The 25,235-nt window shown below is 37.1% G+C and overlaps 1 protein-coding gene across 1 annotated transcript; it reads right to left on the minus strand.

Moving 5' to 3' along the window:
• Positions 1-1,913: 1,913 nt before the first annotated feature.
• Positions 1,914-15,571, minus strand: OPTN (optineurin). The gene is made up of 14 exons (XM_072401767.1): positions 15,480-15,571; positions 15,004-15,141; positions 14,048-14,232; positions 13,683-13,829; positions 12,855-12,931; positions 9,982-10,116; positions 9,081-9,183; positions 7,029-7,144; positions 6,044-6,193; positions 5,759-5,831; positions 4,472-4,630; positions 4,197-4,321; positions 3,917-3,981; positions 1,914-3,221 (listed from the first exon to the last, which is right to left on the minus strand). Exons 2-14 carry the CDS (start codon positions 15,137-15,139, stop codon positions 3,112-3,114), a joined length of 1,581 nt encoding a protein of 526 aa, XP_072257868.1. The 5' UTR covers positions 15,140-15,141; positions 15,480-15,571; the 3' UTR covers positions 1,914-3,111.
• Positions 15,572-25,235: the final 9,664 nt, after the last annotated feature.

Raw genomic sequence — 25,235 nt, forward strand, 5'->3', positions numbered from 1 at the left:
TACTGAATTCAATTCATAAATGTAAGTAGTTTCCAGTGACCCCATATGGATTTTCCATTTTTGGGCTCAACTTATACCAACTTGTGTTTCTCCTTACATCCCTTAATAAAATATTTGCCCTTTCTTCTATTTTCAGAGGGTGGAGTATTAATGGTCTCCTTGTGAATATTGTTTCACTGTCTGTGCTATTGCCATGGCTGCTAACAGAGCAGGAATATGTCACCACACACAGGTTCAGCACACATTACCTCAAAAAGTTTTTCAGTAGTCTTTGGACCAAAGGTGCGTATTTTACATGAAAAAATATTCTTGTATAAAATACAATTACTTCTCATGTACTGCAATTGTCTATAATATTCTAATTTGTAAATAACCTCATGCTTTGTTTAGTTGTGAAAGGCTACATTTACACAAAGTGTCCAGAATGGTTAGCTACTGCCCACTCTCCCCTCTTAACCCCTGCCATCTCTAGGAGCAAGAGTTCCCAATCATTCAGCAGATAAGTGCTTGTTGCACAGAACATGAAGTGGTAATGGGATGAAGGCTTGTGTGATCTTCATTTGTCCCTAAAAAGAATTTACTGAGGTCCTGGAGAGCAGGACAAATGCATATCTGCCTTTTTCATGACATTCTTGATATATTTTTAGATGCTGGTCAGAGTGGATCTTGCTATGCAGTAATTGAATTATTATTATTAAATAACAGAGCCATGTTAATGGCATTGTAAGCAATTTAGATTAGCAATGCATTGGTCAGATGGTGCATACTTAGATAAACATGTCCTAGCTGACTTATTTTGGAAATCAACAATGTACTACATTTCTGTTATGATGTATAACACCATTCAGATTGTGTTCTCTGTTCTGTCCTTTTAGGTAAATCTAAAGCAAGTCCTACAGCATTTCAAGTAAGATGTGCAATAGAAAACCTGTTGTCACAGAGCAGGTTCATAGATACAGATTTTAATTCTGAAGTTGTCTTCGGAGACACAAGCATGGATCAGAGTTTGTGTGGCTACAGACAGAATATTTCCTCTCCGTTTGCAGACACCAGCATTGAGCTGCCCGATCACATCTATTCATCCAATTCATTATCGATGGCTGTTAACAATTCTGAAATGTACATTGCAGGCTGGGTTGTGAGGAAGGCCTTTAGCCAGCTGTCCTGTAATAAGTGCAGATGGGCTCTTGTGACTGAGCAACACCCAACAGATTTTACAAATGCTTATCACTTACTGCAAGTTAAAGGAGGAACAGTTTATTATGTTCCTTCAAATGGAACAATACGGACTGTGCAAATAGTGGACAAGGAAGTGAATCGTATGCTGAACCATGGCAACTCCAAGTATAGCATATCTGTCTTCATGCTGCAGCACCGTACACTACTTGCACTGGGTTCAGCGGATATATTTAATCTCAAAGATCACATAGCACAGACAGAGCTGGGCATGGACAATCATCACTTTCAGCTTGTGCGTTTCATTACTTCTCTTTTTTATGAACTAAGGAAATCCTATATTCATAAAACAACTGTAGCCAATCAACAAAGAGCACTTGCAAAACAAACTCTTGCTAGATTGTAATTACCTGCTGCAACTTTTTTTTTTCATTCCCCACTCGCAAGCCATGTCTGCCCCCAACTCTTCATTAAAATTAGATAAAGCTTTTCTGTATAGATCATAGATTCTCATGGAATGCGGAAAATGATTTTCTGTGTAACTTGAAGCTTATAACCACTGTGCCTACAGTACTGTGATTACTGTAAAGCAATATATTCTCAATATTTATTGTATAGAAATTAATATTCAAGACAGATCCACCAAAACTGGTGTAAAATTTTGTGGTTATCACCATAATGATACTGTAAAAGAAACTACTGTAAGTTAAGTACTGTAATAACACGGAGGTAAGAAAAACAGGGAAATGCAGTTTTTTTTATTAGCGTAGTTAAATGAAGGATGGATTTCTATGAGACCATATGAAAGGATAAGAATTTCTGGATATTATTGTAAGGTCCTGTACATGTGTTCCCAAATAGCTTTCAGTGCTAAAGGTAATCCTGTGTTCAATGTACTACTTATCTCCTGGGTGAAAGAATGGCGTAGTAATTACTTACTAAACCTCAGTAAAATGGCCCTTTCTTTTCACACACAGATTAGCACTTAGTTCTTCCATAAAATAAAAGGTTTACATGTATGAATGAGATGGATAGCCATATTTACTAGTGTATATGTTTCCACTAAAGGAATATTATAGACAGTCTTGTATATGAAATAGAGCAATAAAATAAACTATATTTGAAATGAAATAGGTTTTAAGGTGCGTAGTGTTTATATATATATATATACATACAATAACTCTTAACAATTATATCTTCAAATTTGTAAAAATGACAAATCGCTCTACATTATATTACACAATACTCCACCTACCAAGAGTCTAATCAGTTTATAAGCATCAGTGGTTTTCCTATTTATGTAAAAGAATGTTGTATAAAAGTCCCAGTACTGTGCACAGGATTAACAGCAAGTAGTAACTGGAAGCAAATAAGATGTTCTGCCATTTGCCAAAATCATGGCTGCTGTAAAAGGAAACTCAAAGTTGGTAGGTTGTATAAGTAATTAATGCATAGAACAGAGGCCACAGGACTTTCAATTTATCAGTCGACTCTAGGCTTTGTAATTGCTGCTGTATAGCCTTTAGAAGTGAATCTCATCTATAAGATTGGCAAACAGAATTTTGCATCTCAAAATTTTACTGCATAAAAACAGTTACATACTTGTACTATCTTATATGTAAAAGTAATATTTCCTCAGGCAAATATAGCAAATAATTGCATAAGTAACATTCTCTGCCTGGTTTAACGATTGAATATCAGTATGTCAGGTGCCATCAGCCAAGGCATAATGTATGGATGATACAGTAAGGGGCTGAGTGTTGGCTACTTTCTATGTATATAGTAACATCATGATGAACAGTTAGTATATGCTATGAAGAAACAAACCTAAGCAACATAAACTATGTCATAGAACATACTTAAAAACAGGCTTGTCAGACAGATAATTCAAACATTTTTTGCAGCTAAATTATTTTGAAGATCAGCAGCATTCATCTAAGTGATGCACTCCATGACATGAATCTGTAACGTGTCCAAGTCTGGTGCAACCAGATCACACTTGGGACACTTTGGTACTATACTTGGCTGCCCCACGTTATCTGCTCCTGCAAAAACAACATATTTATACACTTAGGAGGTGTAATTATAGCAAGAATCTGTTAAACATTTCTGAACAACAAAAAAGACATAGCTTTAATTAGGTGTTTGTACATTTTATGTTTATACCTCATTACCACTTCAGTGCTCATACCTGTATATCCCCCTTATGGACCACAACAATTTACATTTCCACTATGGGACTTATTGGCGATAACCTTGATACCGCTCCAAATAAAATAATACATTTTCTTTTAAAAATAGGTATTTTAGCAATACTGTCATAAAAAGAATTTTATATGTGACCGAAAAAATGTATCAAAGAAAATGTGTTATTTTCTATTTTTACCAGTGTTGGTAAAGGAAAAACAAAATGATTTACCGCTAGCTAAAAAAGAACCACACAAATCTAAAAGTCTGCATTATCAGTGTAAAAGGATGGGTCAAACCTATTGTTATAATCTCACTTTCTGATGTGTATCAAGAAAGGAAGTTAAGAAAAATCCACCTAATCAGACACAGGTAAGAAAAAAAATGAAAATCTTACAATCTAAGATATAAATTGTGCTGCATGTGCAGCCTTGATGTAATTTTGATAAATTCCAAACACCCTCCCACCACTCCAAAAGTGACATTACACTTTATTATGTGTGTAAATATGTTAAAACAGAGAATGACTTAATTCACAGAACACTTAATTTACCTCTTGGTACAAGGTGGGCACCTTCTGATGGCACATGGCGTCTCTGAAGCTGTTCTATGGAATGCCTGAAAGAAAAAAAAATATTTTCTTTTCCTACTTCATCGCTGTGGATTTACTATCTGTAACAGTAGTAGCTGGCCCTTTAAAACTGCCCACTTCCCTTCTGTGTAATTACACAGATTATAAATCACTGCCCTTAACAGCAAGAACTAGTGAGATAGTTCAAGCCTTTCCATAATCGACAATCCAGAGCTATTATAGACAGTTGTTGCATACCTACCTTCCTTTCAGCGACTCATTTTCTTCTAACATAAGTGTCAGCTGTGTTGCCAAGTCCTCCTTTTCTCTATGAATATATTGCCTGGCCTCTCTCTCCGCGTGAAAATCAGAACAGTAAACATCAATCTACCGTTAAAAAAAAAAAAAAAGATACATTAACAGTGCTCTGTAACAATAATATATTGGGCTTCAGCAAGTATTTACAAAGCTTTTGTGGACCTTCGGCTGTTTTTTTCTAAAATGCCCACTGGCTTTGATGCTTTTTAGATTTCTTACCTGAGCTTTGAGAAGCTCTATTGTCTCAGCATTTTCCCTCTGTTTTGCGACTTCTTCTTTTAGTTGATCGATCTCTAACTGTTTTTTAGCAAGGGCTTTTTCACATGTATCCAGCTTTCCCATTAAATGTGTCAGCTGTACTTTGGGCACTTTCTCAGCCTGGGCAGAAGAAAAAAGTATATTCAGCGATATTGTGATGAATAGGTGCTATTTTCATGATTGCAAATTTTGAATGTAACATAGAGGACCCTTTTATAGAGACTACAAAAAAGATATTAGTGTCAGATATGGTTAACATAGAGGCAGTTTCAGCTTTTGTTTATATTCTGTAAGATTTTAAATAGATAAGGAGCTTAACCAATGAAGCATTATAGAAGTGGACGTGCTGTTTACTTCAACTTATTGTTAAGGGTTCAGCCATTAAATCTAAACACTTATGGCTGCTGTTGGAACCATCAGTAACAATTGGCCTGCCATGATATATATCATATCTCACCGGCTACCAGGACGAGTAACAGCTATGACTGTATGGAATAGGTCACTGGTTGTAAAAGGCAAAAACAGCCAGTCTGCAACTTTCTGCAGCTATCAAGGACAATACAGAAGAATTTATTCAGTGACTTTGTTTTAAGAATCCAATGGAGTAAAATTTAATAGGATCGTAATATAGCCTACAAAAAGGACTATGGCCAGATGATTGCCTCAGGGCTGATATCGGACGAGAATCTGGCGAGAGTGTGAAGCTCATTGTTCATGGATCGTGGCAGGTGCACGAACGACAAACGATCATTGTGAAAGTGAAGGGTAGAGAGCGCAGTGAGGTTCCACTACATCGTTCTCCCCCTCCCCTTTTCATAGAGCAGAATGGCGCTGTATGTACAGTGCTCGTTCATGCATTGTTCAGTCTTTCGTCGTTGGAAAGGATCGTGAAAGTTCCTTTCCAACGACAATTTTTGGACATGTGTACACCCAGGTCGACCAGCGCGTTATGGACAGGTAAAAAAGGATCTCTGTTTTTTTTTTTTAGCAAGAGGGGTAGCCAAAAATAAATTGGGCAGACAGCATGGTTCCTTGGTACTTCAGCTTTCATTGACAGATTGGGTGGAAGCCAAAGAATCATTCAAACGAGAAGCCACAACACTGCTAAATATCATCTGCATGACATGATTCTTCATCAGATGCAGCAAACTAAGAAATTAAAGCATATACTGCAATGTTTTCAGTTATTAAAAAAAAAAAAGAAAAAAAGCCTGCCGAGGTCTTCAAAACATGCACAGTCTAATTTACCTCTGCGATTTTCAGAAGCTCAAAGTCACATTTCTGTTTGTCAAATGAATCCTGCAGAGCCGACAGCAGTCTCCTTTTTGAAGAAACATAAGCAAGTAATTTGTAAGGCAAACACAGGAAAAGTAATATATAACTGTTAGCTCCTTCACTATAAAACACCAATATTACTACTGTAATGCAATTGAAGATAGTAGTAGGTTATTAAAACAACAATATATTTTTTATTGTTTTTACTAAACCGCAATCATTGGACTGGGCTGCCATTCCCAGTCACAGAACACTTACTTTTGGTCTTCAGTTTTGCTTTGCTCTATTTTGATTTCAGACTTCAAGCTCTCCACTTGGAGCTCCAAAGTCTGGGTAGAATATAAAAGCTTCTGTCGCTCATCCATATCAAACTGGTTATCTGCAAGTTTCTTATCCAGAGACAAACATCTGTAAAGCAGAAAAATAAGTAGCATTTCAAGACTGCATATAATTAAACAGTAATATATAATTAAGGGCATAGCAATGGATGATTTCTTCAAATATAGCAGACCATAGTATTTGAACAAGTGTGAAACAAATGATTACCAGAGTTCTCCTCTATTCAAGCTTGTAAAAAATTAGAAATGCCAATGTATGTCTCTTTGTAAATGTAAGGCTAAGTAGCTTAAATATCCTTGTAAATGCACCAATATAATATAGATGGGTCTATGTAGGAAAAACCATGACATACAACATCAATGCAAGCTGCTGTATCTATAGGCTGCTAAGGAATCATTGCTAGTTGAAAACAAACAATCAACGATTAATCACAATTATTTTGAATGATTGTATTGTGCACAATTCTGTACATGCGGTAAAGATTTGATCATTCAAATATAACCTACCAATAATGTACATACTAGATAGGATCATTTGAAGGATCTTTCAAACGATGCAGGAAGTGACATGTACAGGAGAAAGTGTATCACAGAACAATCCATGATCACTGAAAAACCGTACACATAATGGATTATGAATGATCATCGCCCAATCAGATCTGCCAGGACGATCGGACGTTTCCAGCGAGATTCCTCGTTCGTCGGCATCGTTGACCAGTCGTTGTGCACTTCTTTTTGTTAACAATCTGTCATTAATCGTTCGTTACCAGCAACAATTATTGCACGTGTGTTCGCAGCCTTAGCAACCTCTGGTGAAAACCTGGTTAAGCATGGCTGTTCTAAACGCATCATAGATTTCATTATTTAATTAGCTGTGATCTGTTGTTAAACTTCCTTATATTTACCTGTCTTGCAGCTTATCCTTAATCTGCTGAGCCTCATTTAATTTCTCATTTGTGTCATAAAGTTCTTTATTGAGACTTTCTACTTTCTGTTTCAGTATCTCCACCTCCCCAGACAGCTGCAAAACAGAATTCAAATATGGTTACGACATAACAGCCGTCTTCACCATCAGGAACACACCAAACACATATACAATTACCAATGGCTCAGCATTTCCATTATTGTCACCAACCGCAAAACAAACTAGCATAATAAAATACTAGGTATGAGCTCTGTGTCCAGTGTAATGGAGACATAGGTTTTTACAATTACATTTTTTTTGCAGTTTGGAGCATTAGACATTAATAAAATAACATTAAATAAAGTATGAACACCTTCAAAACACCAGAAGTGACATGGTCCTCCTGAGCCTGGTAGCAGATCATACTAGAATGACTAGAATATTTTAAAATATAAAAAAAAAATACTCAAACAAACACAACATTTTGTGTGTACTGTAAAAAACCATGCACTTCAGTTTACATACATGATCTTATTGGGCATTGTTACTATTCGCACTGACAAATAAAAATGTAAGTACTTATAAAGTTTTACTAAGGTCCTTTTTGTGTGTTTTGTTAACACAAAAAACATGCACCATTGTATTCGAATGACAAATGCCGGGCAATGCATGTGTTGTAGTGTGGTTCAGTGCTTTTTTATTATAAAAAGCACCCAAATGTAAATAATCTGTGAACTGTGTTGCGTTAAAGTTTGGAATGCAGCATTCTAGGTGCATTGTGATTTATAAAAAATAAATAGACTTTAAATTGATGAAATCTCTTAAAGCAATCATAAACAATCCAGTGTAAACTATAAATATTACTTCTGGAACTGAACTTTAAAAAAGTAAAAACCCATTGTGTAGCTGAAATAGGCAGTGCAGCTGTCTGACTTCTTGTGTCTTTTAGATTGTGTTTAACAGATTGTGGTGAAGGAAACTCTAAACCACCTATGTCCTGTAACTACAAGTGCCTGCCTCCTAATGAGCCTGACTTATTAAGGCTCTCCGAGACTAAAGAAGAAGACTATCTACTACTTGTGAACCTGGATGCTCCAGCAAACCCAGAATAGATCTGGTCCAGGATTGAAAACATTTTCCAAATAACAGCAAATTATTTTAAGAAATCAATTCCAGATTTGTTGGATCACCTGGGTTAACCAATGATAGTCTATTCTCTCCAGTCTTGAAGAGCTTTAATAAATCAGGGCCAATGTGTCTACACAGTTTTTATTAAAATGCGGGGATACTGGGAATCATAGTCTGGCATTTACTGTCTTCCTATTTCTGTGTCACTTCTAATTGACCTACCCACCAGCTAAATTCAAAGAAGAGAGGAAATGTAGTGTGCTATCACATTAGCCCTAAAAAAAGATTTCAAATAGAATTTGCCTTGTACAATTTCAGATTTAGTTGGGCTTTATACAATTTAACTATATCTGTTTCCTAAAAACACATACTGAATCAATAACGTGGAGATTTATTTACCCTACTTCCTGAATTAAAGTTTCTACAAGGAAGGTTTCTTAATATCGGACTTCATACATAGGTCAAAAGTATTAAACTAACATAGATGCAATAGTTATTATTAAAGTTAATCTCTTGGCAGATAAGGCAAGTCACCTGTGTTAAATGATTACCTGTCTGGTCACAAGCTACCAAGAGTCTAGGACAACCTGGGCTTCAAATAAATTGATAAATATTAGTGGCCATCAGACTGAGGACATCTAGCGGCAGAAAAACTGAACTGAAGCTATAAATTGCTAAAAGGCTTATTTTACCTTCTAGTGGGCTCATTTTCTTTTCTTGTTATTTTATGCTAGAGTTTGGCTTCACAGGCTAACAAATCACACTGCACATTTTCAGAACTGGAAACATGAAAATCTGGTTGCTCTGGATAACAATCATTCTTTCTGTATAAATATGTGCATATGATTGATTGCAATGGATGACACATACATTATAATTAGGACACTTAGATAAATATGGCTCAATATTTTCACTATTTACTTACAAGTTCTACAGTTTGTCTGTCTTCGACATTTTGCTCCAGTATTGGATCCGTTTCTGTTTCTTTATGTATGTAATTTAAAGATTTCTTTTCCAGATCTGATAGCCTAACACAAAACAGATGTTAATATTTGTTAGAGGAGGCTTATTCAACTAAACCAGCTATTATATTTTTGTTGCAACTAAACCAGCGATTTACTATTTTTGTTGCAAATATCTGGTATACTGTAGTTAAGTTGTACTGTGACCCCTTAAAATGTATGTTAGCAATGGGAGCCTTCATTTCTCAGTCCTTTTGTGTTCACTTTAAACCTACTTATGTATGCTATTGTCTGGTGACGGAAGTCATTTTCCTTCTCCTGCAAACCCAAAATAATACCAGTTATTAAACCAAGCACAACTAGTTGTGTTATATAACTCTGTACTTTGACATACTCCATTACTACCTATAATTATCTTTAACGTCATTTAGAACAGCCAATCAAATTTACTATGAAAATAGTACTGCAAAATGTAAGCTCAATAATACAGAACACATTCAATTTTACTGTTACATAAGTCCAAGCAAAGGATCCCAAAATTGGGGTTCCTACTTACTGAGTATTACATTTCTAGTAAACCAGACACTATAGGTTATTAGTACACAGAAGGAACATGCACCATGTTTTTGTTTTTGGCTCACAAATGTAAAAGTGTTAGAACTGTAAATTCTGAAAAGCAAGGTCTTTGCTGATGCATCCTACATCATTTTACTCTATGTTTATCTAAATAAACAAGTAAAATTCGTTTATAAAATATAGTAGTATTAATACTGAGAAGCAGACATTATTGTCAATCTTAACACTCTCCTAAAACCAGGGTACAGAATAAAATCAATGACATTCCTTAATTTACTAAGCACTTACTTGTCATTTGTGCTTGCTAGCTCTCTCTGCAATCGATCTACCTTTTCAGTTTCCTCGCGCAGGCTATGAAGAAGTTTGCTGACTGCCAATTCTTCAGATTCCTGGCCGCTTTTGTCTTCATTGGAGGATGTCGTCCTGCCACAGTAAATATTACTTCTCAAATATCCCAATACAAATAATGATAATATTTTAATGTTATGACAAACTGATACACAAACTGACATTATTATTACATTATAATAGCTATACCAATTTACAATATAATTTAATCTACGGCTATCCATGGGTGGGGGTGAAAATGCAGGTGAAAGAATCTATATTTATAAAATTGGATATATGTATGTATGTATGTATGTTCCACCATCACTCAAAAACACATGGAGACATTTCAACCAAACTTGCCATACATATGACTGAGACTCATGTAAGTGCACCAGTCATCTTTGTACAGCGCTGTGCTATGTGTCAGAGCTATATTTGGATGAAACGCATGGAGACATCTCAACCAAACTTGCTATGTTCAACCATCACTAGGAAACGCATCAACACATTTCAACTTAACTGCTAGACATACAGTATGACTTAGACCCATGTGAGTGCAGCAATCATCTTTGTGCAGCACTGGGGGACATTAGAGTGTCAGCTCCTCTGTGCAGAGACTGATGGGACTGGCTCAGTGATCTATGTACAGCACTATGGTATATGTCAGAGCTATATAAATGTATAATAATGGTGAGTGACTGTAAGGGGACATTAGATATGTCAGAGCTATATAAATGTATAATAATAATAATGTGTGACAGTGTGGAGGGACATTAGAGTGTCGGCTCCTCAGCCCAGATACTGATAGGACTGGCTCAGTGTTCTCTGTACAGCACTACGGTATATGTCAGGGCTATATAAATGTATAATATTAGTATGCGACTGTGGGAGGACATTTGAGTGTCAGCTCCTCTGTACAGAGACTGATTGGACTGGCTCAGTGTTCTCTGTACAGCACTATGGTATATGTCTGAGCTATATAAATGTATAATAGTGTGTGACTGTGACGGGACATTAGAGTGTCAGCTCCTCTGTACAGAGACTGATGGGTCTAGCTCAGTGTTTCATTGTACAGCACTATGGTATATGTCGATGCTAAAGTTGGATGTGTGTACTCAAAAACACATGGAGACATTTAAACCAAACTTGCCATACATATGGCTGAGACTCATGTGAGGGCACCAGTAATCTTTGTACAGCACTGTGCTATATGTCAGTACTAGATTTGTATGTATGTATGTCTGTCATCACTAGGAAACACATGGAGACATTTAAACCAAAATTGCTTGGTATAGTATGTCAGATGTATATTTGCATGTATGTATGTATGCATTACATATATTTTTACATACTTTGGATTCTTTTACAAATTTCTGGCCTGTAATAATGCCAACGTAATGCCAAATTATGAAACGTAAGGCAATTGGCTGAGTGCAATCAAAGGCAAAAAAATGAAATAACACCACAGAGAAGAAAATCACTATAGCTTTATTTGATTCCTTTTCCTGTATAATATAAGATTGCAATAAATAAATACCGGGCAACGGCGGGTAATCAGCTAGTTAAGCCTATAAAAATGTTTTTGCTTGTTCTCCAGCTAATGTTGCTTGTGTCCATAGTAGAAATTCAGCAGCAATCATAGGATATTCATTGAATAAAAAGTTTTATTATTTCAGTCAACAAAACACAATCCTAGTGTTTAGGCCTTTAGGTAAATCACATCAGGAAAAGTCCCAGGCAGGGTACGCTGTCTGGTGTAATAAAGCTAAGGGAAAGCTACTGTATATTTACTATGAGACAGTGTATTTGGATAAGGCGTGGATGAACTTCTTTCCAGCTTGTGCACCTAATTCATCCCCAAAGGAGTCACCCAGATTGGGCATTTGAGTGGTGGACAAACCTTTTCTGCACTTTCAATACACATGGGAGAACACACTTGTGGGCACAGTTACTAATATATTTGAGACACATTTAAGAAAGAAGTTACATGGGACGAAGTGTTTGATCTGATATCCAACATTATCCATCTAACGATTGGCAGCGCTGTTTGGCAAGCTTGATATATCCCTACCTGGTCCCTTAAAAAAGTTGATTAGATTGATATTACTGGCGGGCAGAATTTCTCTGGCCAAGGCGTGGAAGTCTCCCTCGATATCCTTGGACCCTATACACTCTAAATTGAATTGGATAATGGTCAATGACAGATTGACTCACACTCTAAAGAACACGTTGGATAAATTTGAAGATATATGGGATCCTTGGATTGTTTTTACTAATACGTGATGTATATTTTCGGCCATCAATACGAGATATAATACGTTACTGTTACTGATCTGCTCAACTTCCTCTTCCCTCCCTTCCCCTCCCAGTAGTTTCTTTGTTTTATGTTTGTCTTTTTTTTGTTTTTGTTATATAATGGGGACGTAGGTTTGGTTTGATCTACTGTTCAAAATCCTTGCTGGGTATAGTTTTATCTTTACCATCGTCTTCAGATGGTATAGCATATGCTCTACTTTTTTGATCTCACGAAGTCTTCTTACTAAGATAGACCAGAGCAATAGCAATTGTGTGACCTAGACGTTACCTGATTTGATCTTCAATGTTACTATGTGTATGATCTTACCTTCTTGTTCCCTATTTAGATAGTTTTGTTAATATCCTGTATCTTAATGTTGACCTAAATATACATGTATCTGTAAAAATTCAATAAAAATATTGAAAGCCAAGAAAGAAGTTACATTAGAAGTTTATTGCTTCTTTTAGAGTTTCCATCCTATACACTGAGGTGGACCTGCATTGTCACATGTGACTGCAGCATACTGTATGCTTACCTGTATGTAATCATTTCTGGGTTTGATGTGTCATCTCCTGCCTTTCTTTCCTTCTCCTTTGCTGCTGTATCCTTTCCCTACAGAAGGAAATGTAGAACCAAAAATAGTGAGTGCAGTCATTTATTCCATGTTCATGCTCACCACAACAAAGCTCAACGGTAAGCACAGAAAACTTTACATTTTTTTAACTATTAGTATTGCTTACAACTTCTTTTAATTCTGTAAATGTAGAACATAGCAGGTATAAACAAAACAATTTCATGAATAATACTGGAGCTTGAATTTCCGGTACAGTGACTTACACATTTCTTTTAACCTTTACTATGTTCTATATTTTCCATTTTACTTTATTATACACCCCATATGTGTTTTCTCACTTCATTAGCTGTTAGTAGCTCTGCTGACCTTTCTATTATTTTGTTTCTGTAAGCCATGTTTTCATCCTTTTTTTTGACAGCACCATCACAGGTTTTATGACAGAGATCTTGCACTGGAAAGATTTCAGTCCTTCTCAAGCCTAATAATACCTTTCCGAATGTTATCTGGAATATCTCCAGACAAGTTCTATTGGGCCTATTACATAAAAAGTAAAAAGTTTTCAAAAGATGAAAGCAGATATGTCTGTGGTGATATTTCAGACCTTCATGCCTATTAATGCACATATTTAACAGACCAAAAGTGACCAAATAGACCAAATATAGGTTTAGGGTTGTTAGGATTTACATTTACTTTAAATCAAGACTATCTGAAATGTTTTATTAGAGAATGAATACATTACTTCATTTCAAATTAAAAAATGTATTTTTAAAATAAAATGATTCAACTTGCCGCAATTCTGATTTCAACAAATGAGTCTTCAGATGCACAGCTGCTAAGTTTCACTTGCAGCTCAGATATGATTCCAAGAAGATCAGCCTTCTCTGCCTGGAGACGTACAATCTGTGCCTTCAGCTGTTTCAGGCTCTCCTCTTCACTCTAAGGGACAGAATGGATAGGTGGCTCAAAGCAGACATACATGGCATAAAGCTGTTTCACAGAAAAATTAGGAATGCTGTTTAAAGGCTTCTTCATATGCAGAAGAATCAACTGTTTCCTGTGTGTTTTTTTTTAATGACTAAATGACATTGAGAGCTTTTATGTACAGGGCTCAGGACTCCACTGATCTATCTAATATCAGTAACAATGACATGTACCTGTGTATGCAGAGATTTTTCTTTTAAATGCTGGATCTCCTTCTTCAATAGTTCATTTTCTTTACTCAGTTCAAATGTACGCTGTTTAAACTCTGGTTGTCCAGAATCACCTCGTGCTTGCTCTTCCCTCTTTAGAAGCTCTTCAAGACGCTCCTTCATTTCCTGACTTTTCTGCTTCATGGTTTCTTAAATAGAAGATACATATTATTAATTTGGGTAATCTTGCAATGGACAGCAGGAACGTTCAATATTATTAAAGCGGACCTCCGCCCTAATTTTGAACAGAATTATTAACCTGTGTTAGCTCTCTATTGCTGTCTTCCCATTTGGAAGTGATGGTAGTCACCAGCTCCAGATGAGAAGTGAACTGTCCTAATCATCACAGACATTTCTAACCCTTTCCCACTTTTTTTAATCAAATTATGGTTATCAGTATTTGGAACAAATAAAGATCTTTTTTCTGGAGTTACTCAAAAGTGTAGAAGATGAAAAAAAAACAACCTGTAATCTTTTGGATTTGCTAACAAGTTACTTCATTTAAAACTATAAATAACCATAATGACAACAAAGAGAAAACGATACAGTTAAAAATCTTGCATATATTGTTGCTTACAATAGCTTTAGAATATGAGAGACACTTTGGGGTGTATTTATAAATGATTCTTGTCCATTCAGCTGAGATTCAGCAGCTTATTTATTAGAATAAATAGCATTTACTGTTGTGATTTTGTGCTCTTGGATATTGGCTACAAGGTAGGCAGAATATGTTATTTATACATTGAGAGGCGCAATACATATGGATACAATAGGTATATAAATGGCTGTGCACAAATACAACTGAACTGATGGGTGAACAATTTATAAATACATAACCCTGAGTTGTAATTATACTATATACATTATGATACTAGTAGATACCAGTGAGCCATAAGAAACAAGCACAAATAAGTTGTTACCTTTGAGTTTGGTGTTTTCTTCAAGTAATTGCCTAATCTGTTCCAGCATATCTGCCTCACTTTTATATAACAGACTATAATCAGAGTCATCTAGGTGTCCGTTCACCATTTCACTCCCATAAGTCTGATGAGCCATCTCTGAAAGTGACATAAAAAAATATATACAATTAAATCATTTGGACAAAATCAAGTGTATCTTAATATATCTTTATAAATCAGAAGCAGAAAAAAAAATCTACAATATAATCCTAGTTCAGGAGTCTAGGACAGCTTTTAAAACTTTATCTCAAAACATGCAGTTAGGTTTAATGGCTTCCCCCCAAAATTGCCCTTAGACTGTCTAATGACATATGACTATGGTAGGAACCAGCAGGCTTTTGGACAAAATGTTCAACTTGTCCATTAGCCATACCCAACCCAATAGAGAGCACAAGACTAACAAGTGTATAAACAAATACTACAAATAAAACATGTACATCAAGCACTGATATGCAGCAATGCAGTGAGATTCCTTCTCCTCAGTCTGCAGAGATCACAAGTAAACAAATGGGAGGAGGCTGATAGAAAACACTGCAAGAAATGAAAGTGAAAGAGAACAGCAGGAATGAAAAAACAGTCAGCAACACCCAAAACTGAAGTTTAACCTGGTTATATTTTGCCTCGATTTCTCCTCTTCACTCATCAACATGTGGATATAATTGTTAAATACAACTAATTTTCATTGCATCCCTTGTTTAAGACCCAGTGACAGCATGCTAATGTCCACACAGGATGCTAAATGTCAGTCAGATTGGGGAGGAAAGGACTAGATGAAGCTGTATGTCCTGCAAACAGGTCTATCTGACTTGCTGCAGCCTCTAATGCACCATGTGACATACTTATACTCGGCAATTTATTCAGAAAAAGCAATTTCAGTAGAAGCCTGTAAAACTTTAATACAGACAGTAAGGCTAGAGTCCAGACTTTACTTGCTAAACTACGCTAAATGCTTTAAAAAAATCCTACTTGTTTTGTTTCCATATAACAAATTTCACAAGAAACCAAAGGCCCCGTGAAAAAGTTGTACACAGTGTCCCAGGTCATAATGATATGCAATAAGGAAGGGTGAAGTAACTGCAAATAAATAAAAAGTAATGCAGAGGGTGCGGTGATATTCAGGAATCAGGAGGAAACATACAGGTAGGGCGAGTTTGTCAATTATTATTCAGAATAAAGAGTAATAAAAGGGTTTGCACAATCCATGTAGGTTAAGCTAGGGACATATTCAGAGTTATTCCAGCCTGGGAAATCATCAATGACACCCCTTCTTCTGCCAACCAGATTACGTGGTGGGTCAGGGAAAGACAGGACGGGTCCATTATTCTTGCCCCAAGCATTGTATTGTGTTTGGTTCCATTCACTCTCAGTATGTGGAATCACTCCAATGAGAACACAATAATCCTAGCAGAGGTTTTAACTCTTCTCATCATTTGTCTCTCCAATATCCTAACAATAGGGCAAGAAGTAAGAAAAGATCTCCTCATTGGGGACACAGAAATACAATACCGTCAGAGGTCCTAACTTCCCATCATTTCACATCTCCCCTACATCTTAACACATACAGAAAATAAATGGGAGATCTCTTTGGGGTCACAACAATGGACCCCTGATAGAGGTTCTAACTCCTCCGGTCATATTGTATTTAGTCTTCAAACACCCTATGGTGAAGCAGGAAGTAGAGGACATCTCCATAATGGGGACACGGTGACCCTACCCCACCCTAACAACTCTAAGGGTTGATTCTTTGATGTCCTATTAGTAGAAAAAGGAAGGTGCAGGGCAGCAGAATGGCATTGTACCCTGTGCAGAATGTAATGTGGGCACAGCGCTGGCACACGGGAGGGGTAGGGGTCATGGTACTGCTATACCCTGTGTACTAACCATCTGTACAGGGCACTTGTGGTACCCAACTTGTTGTGACACACAGGGATGCAGGGCAATTTTCAGGTTTGGACAGCACCGGAAGAAGATAGAAGGTCTCCAAACTCCTTGTTTTGGGGATGTCTCTGGGATGTCATTATAAGGCACAAGCACAGTGACTGTACAGGGAGATACATTAATAAAAGTGGAACTTTCAGTAAAAAGCAAAAAAAACAAATAAAAACATAGCTTTATAGGTGTAAAGTCCTTGATCCCTCCGCAAACTGAAACCTATAGGTGCCGTGCCATCTTCCGTCTGGCGGGGACTGGGCGCTGCCATCCTATTCCATCTTCTTACGTTACTCATTCTCACACTGCGCAGACGCAAGAAGGCTGCAGGTTTCCCATTCAGTCTTTACTTCCCCTTTGGTAAAGATGGGAGGGGTTTCTTCCTCCCAAAAAAACAACATTTTTTATTATATAAAATGATTGGTCAAACTTTTATAAAATGAATGATGAAAATGTGATGACAGGTCCACTTTAATACAACTCTGGGGCAGGGTCCTCTCCTCCTGTATCACTGTCTGTATTAGTCTGTCATTTGCAATTCCTATTTAATGTACAGCGCTGGGTAATATGTTGGCGCTATATAAATCCTGTTTAACCTCCTAGCCGTTAAGCCTGACCTTCGTACGGGCAAAAAAAAATGGCTAGGATGGTTAACCCCGAGCTATGTGGGTATTGGCGCCATCTAGTGGCAGCTGGTAGAGTTACATCAAATGCTGCTGAAATGTAAAAAAATACAAGCATTCAGCTGGACACTTTGATGACATCAGGAAAGCGGTACTGCCCGGGCAAAATCAGGACAGTTGGGAGCTATGCTACAGCTATGTTCAGACTGAGTTCTGGTGCGCTTACTGCCGCCTTCTGGGAGACACTACAAAAAGTTTCAACCTGCAGCAGCCCCGTAGCGAATGAATGGGGGAGACAGTGAGCAGTACAGTGCCACTTACTGCTGTACACCCTGGTCTTTTAAGAACCATTGCTGTTATGGGAGAGATCAGTGGTCCGCTGGGAGTTATGTGGGATCACTTGACTCAAAGGGAAGTCTGAATGTAGCCTAAAAGTGTGTAGCCTAAACAATGTAGCCTAAAATGTTAGTTATGTCGAAATAGCAGCCAAGTGGCTGGAGAATTAAGGCTAGGAGTCAGGAAAATCAAATCAGGGTCATGTGGAACCAGCACTATTTTTGAAAACATTTTTTTTTCCAGGTAGTATTTAGGCCACTGGTTAAGTCTCTATAGAAACTTTTCTAGAGTATCATCATCCCTGGCTGGATTTAATGGACATCTGTGAATAAACTTTTAACAAACACTTGCCCCTCCTGCATTTGGAAACCCAGCCCACATCCACCACCAAAAATGTATTTGACAAACATTTCTCCAAATATTTTTTATTTCTAATGCAATGCTGAGATTAGGGCTAACCTCCTGACATGGTTCAGAGATTTTTTTTGTATTTAAGACAGATACTGTTGACAGTAATATATATTTACTTTTATTAGATCAGTGTATACTATGAGCTTTAATAGTTATAAAGTATCTATTAAGCCAAAATCATTTCTCTCTGAATCATTGTTCACTGAAAGACACTGGCCCTGATTCATCAAGCAAAATTGGACGCTCGCTTGCGCATTCGTATTCGCGATCCGAAATCGTAAGCTGTCGCGCAATTCAATTTAGGCCCATTGTCTCAACACAACATGACAATAGACTCCAGACATCTTTAAGTGAACAGCGCGAGTCAGTCTCGGGCCTGCATGACTTTTAGGCCAAAACTGCCTTTGGTTAATGCTGCCAAATCCACCTTGTAGATTTTGGTGAATGTATTGACAAATAGCCAAGCGGACATCCTACAAATCTGAATATTATCCAAAATCTCACTGTGGAACGGGAGGGGGTTGCATCCTTTTCAAGCCTAATTAGGTCAAACGTTTAAACCTGCAAGGCTGGGTCTGGTTCCTCTGTCAATAAACATTTGTTTTGATCTCAGACATGGGGTTTAGGTCCTCCTAGCTCTTCCTCTGTGGTTGATAAGCATCCCTAGCAGACTAGGTCTACCAAGGCCCTGCTTCTCCATATGAAGTGCTGCCCCAACCGGGTCATGTTAAGGATCACAAACTGCTGGCTAACACACAACTGGGTGTCCATTGCACAAAAAAAGGATAGTACCTACAGCTTGGAAGTTCCACCATCAAGCTAAGATCTACCAAGTTCGTAAGGCAGCTGCTTGGTTGTCCATACAGTCACCAAATTCTATAATGGTGGGTGGAGTCACCTGGTGTCAGTCTTGTACAGAACGTTTTGCAGGTGGTAATTTGAAATTTTTGTTTCTTTTAGAACGTGAATCAATTGAGACAATTGGTCTTCTCTTCTCTTTCTCTTAAAAAAAAAGAGCATAGAAAAAAAAGGAAGCATTTTGGAAAAAGAGGGTATATGGGGTTTCTGAACAAGCAAGTTTAATATCCTTTAATATTTTGAGTCTTCATGTTCAATAGGAATAGTGATCATTATTTTTTATACCAGAATTAATAAAAAAAAAGACAAAAGTTATTACTATTGCCTCAAGGGAGGGATGTGTACCAAAATAATTCCATTCTCTCAGACTCTTTGGCTTTCTATATTTATTTTTTCCCACAGAGAAAATGTGATTTGCCTAGCTTTGTTTATCCAGATGCAAAAACAGCCTGTGATTAGACGGCAGTATTTAAGGAATAATGAACATTAGGAAAGCAGGAGTCCAACTGAGGGTAGCGTTTCTGTGCCCTGTGGGAAACGGAATAGTGAGTAGCAGTCACATGCGCAGTGTCTTGGCAGGATGCCGCAGAGAGACAAAAGAAGTAAAGCTAAGTGCACAGGTCAAAAAAAGTGTATTTGGCAGGAGCTACAAGCTAAACAAAGTTGTTTTTCTACCTTGTCAAAGTCCATAAGGTTATTATCTAAACTTCTCATTAATGTGAGATATTCATTTATGGTCAAGTTTTTACAATTTTTTTGGTAGAAAAAAAGTCACTGAAAGGTATGACCTGAAGCATGGCGTAGGAACTGTCAAAGGTTTGGAATTCACACATTTGAGTGCATTGATATACAAAGCAAAGAGCTATGATGATCAACAAACAGAAGCATCTATTATGGTCATCATCAATAAATATCGCTGTCCCAGACAGTACATATGCTTTCTGATTGTATACAGTACTGACTAAGTAAATGATTTTTTGCTGAATGGGTTCTGTAATTACAGAAATAATATACCGGGGTTATGTCACATAGCACACACAGCAGGGCCTATTAGTGACTGAGGGTCAATAGAAATGGAAGTTAATAGATTGCCTACTGCTTGTCTCATTTTTGTTAACTCTGTCCTTGTGTTGTGGTCTAGCATCTAAACATTTTTTCCAAAAGCAATTTGAGGCTTCCTCGCCATGTTTATGAAAGTCTATCTATAGCTAAAAATGTTTTTTAAATACAGCAAAGATTAAATGGTTATTGGATCAGCAGGCTGTATGTTATTTAACTTCTAGTGGCTACCATGTAGACGTGAACAAGATTGAAACAGAAACACAGAAAAACAGAAAGTTTTATATCACTTCTTATCTCTGTAGAACAAACCAGATTCTGGAGATGAATGCTTTTAGAACATATTTTATTATGTTTTGCATTTCTGTTTATTTAATAATTAACCTATCATTCATTCATCCTCCTGACATTAGTGGTCTATATTTAGATCTCTATTCTTTGCAGACCTGTTAGTTGCATATAAGGAATTTATGTTATTGTAGTTATGGTATTTTGTGCTTTATATATAAGTACATGTTATGCTGTGCATTTAAGGGGTGCAGTATAGATTCTGACCAATAGAAGGAGCAATTTATAACAAATAGGAATGTAAAAGATTATGGGATATCCTTCATATGCACTGGGTCCTTGTCTGATTCTTTGACCCTGCAGGCGTCCAGACAGTACAAACCGTGCTGTAAGGAAGACAAACACCTAATTCAAAAATCATAATTGTTTATTAGCGCCTGAAGAAAGTTAAAGTGGATTGAAAAAATGAATATTTATACAAATACATATTTATTTATCCATTTTGCTCAATCAATTTGAATTGTATACAATATAAAAACATTATATTGGCAAGTAAATAGACAAACATTATTGTTATTGTTTGTTGTTTTACTGTTTTTTGTGACGGGTGTTCAGCAGTAAAATATTTGACTGTTTTTTCCGTATGTGGCAAAGTTTTGTGAGAACCAGGAGGTAGCTTGCCTTGTGTTTTGCTATGGAAGCTGATTTGATTTCGGTCCATGAAAAGGACTCAATTTATCATTATCTCGGGGGAGGCAATACATAAAAAATAGAACCCCAGCTATCTGGAACACAAGGCACCCGCACCCAAGAACACATGCCACAGTTCCACTAGGGCTGCAGGAGCAATCAAGAAAACAGAGCTGTTAGGAGAGCTCCGCTGATTGCTTTGCAATTGGCTGAGGAAAGGGAAACTCTGATGATGCTTGAGCCGTCATCAGGGTTTGCCTTTTCTCAGCCATTCACCACTAGAAGTGAACGGGGACAAGTCTTCCCATTCAAGCCTAATGATGAATGGCTGAAAAAATCATTAGAATTAAAATCAGTTAACCGGAAACTACACTTATCCAGAACTGGGTGCCGGATAACCGAGGTCCTACCCTACTTACATTCCCCCTGCCTTCCAAATTTCTCTGAAGATGACCCCACAGAACACTATAGAAACAAAACGTGAATTTAAAGTTTCAGGTCTGTTCAAATTATATAATAAGAAGAATGCATGAGTATTTTAAGATATACACAGCAATTATTCAGATTTAATATACTTTTACATAATCCTAAAAAACACATTTTACCTCACTAGTTTTTACAGGGTAGCTAACACTATGAGCTATTGTATTGCACAGCGCTGGAAGTCCGATACTAGCTACAGATTTTACATTCAGAGACTTTTTTTCTCAAGTAACATCAACAAGTGTGTACTTGCATTATTAATTTGTTCAGTGTATATCAATTCAGGAACCAATTACAAAAATGATTATACAATCAGATTATAACGTGTGGTCAAGTTACATTAGTTTACTAACATACTTATTGGGCGAGGTAAGTTTGAAGACCCTGGGAATATTGTAATGTGTTAATTGTCTATGATGCCATCTAGTATTGGCTTTGTGGCTAGAATGTATTGTTTAACTGCAGTGGAAAAAAGAAAGGTCACCAAGCTGTCTATAAAGACTGCCAGGGCTGGAACTAAATACAATAATACAGTTCCCATGATTGTATATCAACTGTATATTTACCAGAGTTCAGTTTTAAAGTGAATTCTTAGTCAGTTTTAATCAGTGTATTGAATGGTAGGGTACATTATGGTGCTATCTATCTTGATGCATTTGCCTTGCTCCTGTAACAATAGCAGGCAAGTCACCTACCCTGCATAGCACTACAATGTGTGGGGTTGATGTGTGTTTTCTCTGTATCAAAGTGTATGGCCAACCAATTCAAAATAATTACATACCTGTGAAATTGGACATCCTTTTTTGCATGCTTGTTCCAGGTAATGGTCACACAGTATATTAAAGCAAGAGAGTAACTAGAACAGTAAGAAATCTAGCATTTGCAGAATGAAAAGTAGCAACAAAAACCTCCACATGGGATGAAGATTTAGGATAAAGCCTAAAGGTCCAAGCCCAGGGTTCCTGAAAATTTTAGTAGGAGGTAAGTAAAGAGAATAACACATAGCCTGAATCATGCTTTGTTGTTAAAGAATTAGTTGTTTTTGCACGACAGGCAAACATAAAATAAATTAATTCATACAAAAGAAGCTATTCTGATGAGTTAATTAGTACTAAGATATATTTCAGTCAGCTATTCTGTAAATTCCAAGTACAAGAATGAATCCAAGTCAAAACAATTAAATATTACTAAGAAATAAATGGAAAAAAAGTTTCTGGTTGAGGCATTTGTCAGCTAGAATGGTTTTGTTTAAAGAAGACCACCAAGTTTGTGAGAAGCATCGTGACAGAAGCCAAATTGCCATACCAACTTGGCATTCTGTACAAAGCTGTATCAGTGAATCCATCTGATGTCAGACTGAATAATAGGCCATTGTTGAAAAACTCTAACTAGGACAGATCTAAGGCAGGCTGCACAAAGGCAGTACATTTTATTATATTTTGCTGTAGCATGCCATCAAAACAGGTGGTTTTCTTTTTCAAATAACATTGCCATTTATCAAAGTGAGCTGCATAATTATTAAGGTAATAAAAATTGGAAATGAGGGCATGTAGTATTGCCCCCACCAACCATTTATGTGCATTTATGAATGCAACATACCTGAAGGATACACAACACCAAATGTCCTGCATAGTCTCCTTACAAGGACAAAGTTATTTTGCGACCAAAGTAAAGATGCTAAAATGCCCCCCTTCCCCAATGCCCCATATCAGAAATGGCAGTGCTAACACAGACAGAGACCCATTGGAGCAGTATTTCTCTTGACTTTTTTGGGGGGGGAAAACCCTTGAAATAACTTTCAGGTATTTAGTGATCCCCTGCTATAATTACTATATACACAGCTCACAGTACAGGTTGCCAATCGATATTCCGGATCCTTCAGTTTCCCGGCATGAATTTCAGATCACATTTTCAATACAGGGACTACAGTACACTGTTTGACTAATAATGTTTTCATGGCGCCTCTCTGCAGAAACAACTGAGAGGTCTTGCTTGCTACACTAAATACACGTTGAGATGTCCCTGCTGCCTGCTTCCCTGGAACTGTGTCAGATGTTTGCAGGTGCTGTGAGAGAAAGGCTGGCCTGTGTGTAGAGGTATGTATAAAAAAAAAATCCAGAATTTTCAAAAACCTGACATTCCTCAGGTCCGGAGGTTGCTGGATTTTTGATTGTCAACCTGTACATTTGGTTTGGTGGTCAGTGGGAAGAATGCCGCCCTTACAGATAACTTAAAGGATCATTAGTATCAATAAAAGTGACCTGAGAATCACAAATGTCCCATTGCTCAAGGAACCCCCAGCAACCTCTGGAGTAACCGTAGGATTCCGCATAACCCTGGCTAAGGAACACTGCATTAGACTGACAGTGGAGCTGTTGGTTACACAAGGGGAGCTGTTCTCCCAGTGTCTGTGGGAGGTAATTGTTGGCTCAATGCTCTTACAGGAAGGCCTAATACCCCAGCTCCCCTACCACCACCAACACTATTACAGTGCACAAAGTTGGAGCTTTTCCAACACTAAACAGTCTAATTCTGTTCAGTTTTTTCCTGCGCCTTTCTCGTCCTGAGAGGACGACTACAAAGTTCCAGTCATCTGTGCAACCAAGGTATACTTCTGTGACAGTATACTCATGCAACTGCAAACTCCAAATGAGATTACAGGGAGCTGAGCTGAAAACATTCAGAGTCCCAAAAAGCATGAGACCAACTGTTAGCAGTTAGAATGATCTAAAAATATATAAATATGGGTAGAAAGGCTCCTCTGGTGTCACCACCATGTGGGTAGTGGTGATGTGTATATCACCATAGGGAAAGGAACACTATAAAAGAAGAAGCTGAAACCAATTACAATTCACAAACTAGTTACATTAAATAATTCCATAAAATGATATATTAGGAAATACTGAGAATCATTAATAGGAGTAATGTATATCTACCTGGAATTAAGCTTAACATATATGTATAGCCATCTTTTCTTTTTGGAAGAAGATATTAAAACCTGGGGTTAAAAAAGATAAAACCTCTCCTTTTTTATCACCAGTATCTCATTGGGGATATTTTCATTTGCCCCAAAAGAAGGGGATTCTTCATAAATTTAAAATGTTGGATTTCTCATCACTTTCTGTCCAGGTAATAACAGTCACCAGAACAAAGAGAAGGTTAAAATATCTAGCCAGTACACAGCAACTAAAACTTTAAATTCTCCCCTTCCATGCTTTGGGTACATTTTATTACTATTTGTATTTCATTTATATCAGATACATTGTATTCTTTGTTTCTTGCAACATGTGCAATTCAAATGATGTATTTTCTGTGAACATATTGAACTACTCTGATCACACTATAGACCAATAAACATGTACATCACAACTGATTCTGCAAAGTGTAATTGATGATTGAATTGTGGAGTTTTCTGCACTCCCCCTAATGTATTGTGTGATGTAAGAAGCACAGGGGCGGGCAGGGACTGCTGGAGTCCTTTTAAACTTTCTGTTCAGTCCAGGCTAAGCAGTCTGC

The sequence above is a fragment of the Pyxicephalus adspersus genome, chromosome 2 (genome assembly GCF_032062135.1).
Source record: "Pyxicephalus adspersus chromosome 2, UCB_Pads_2.0, whole genome shotgun sequence".
In the NCBI taxonomy this organism is placed as follows: domain Eukaryota; kingdom Metazoa; phylum Chordata; class Amphibia; order Anura; family Pyxicephalidae; genus Pyxicephalus; species Pyxicephalus adspersus.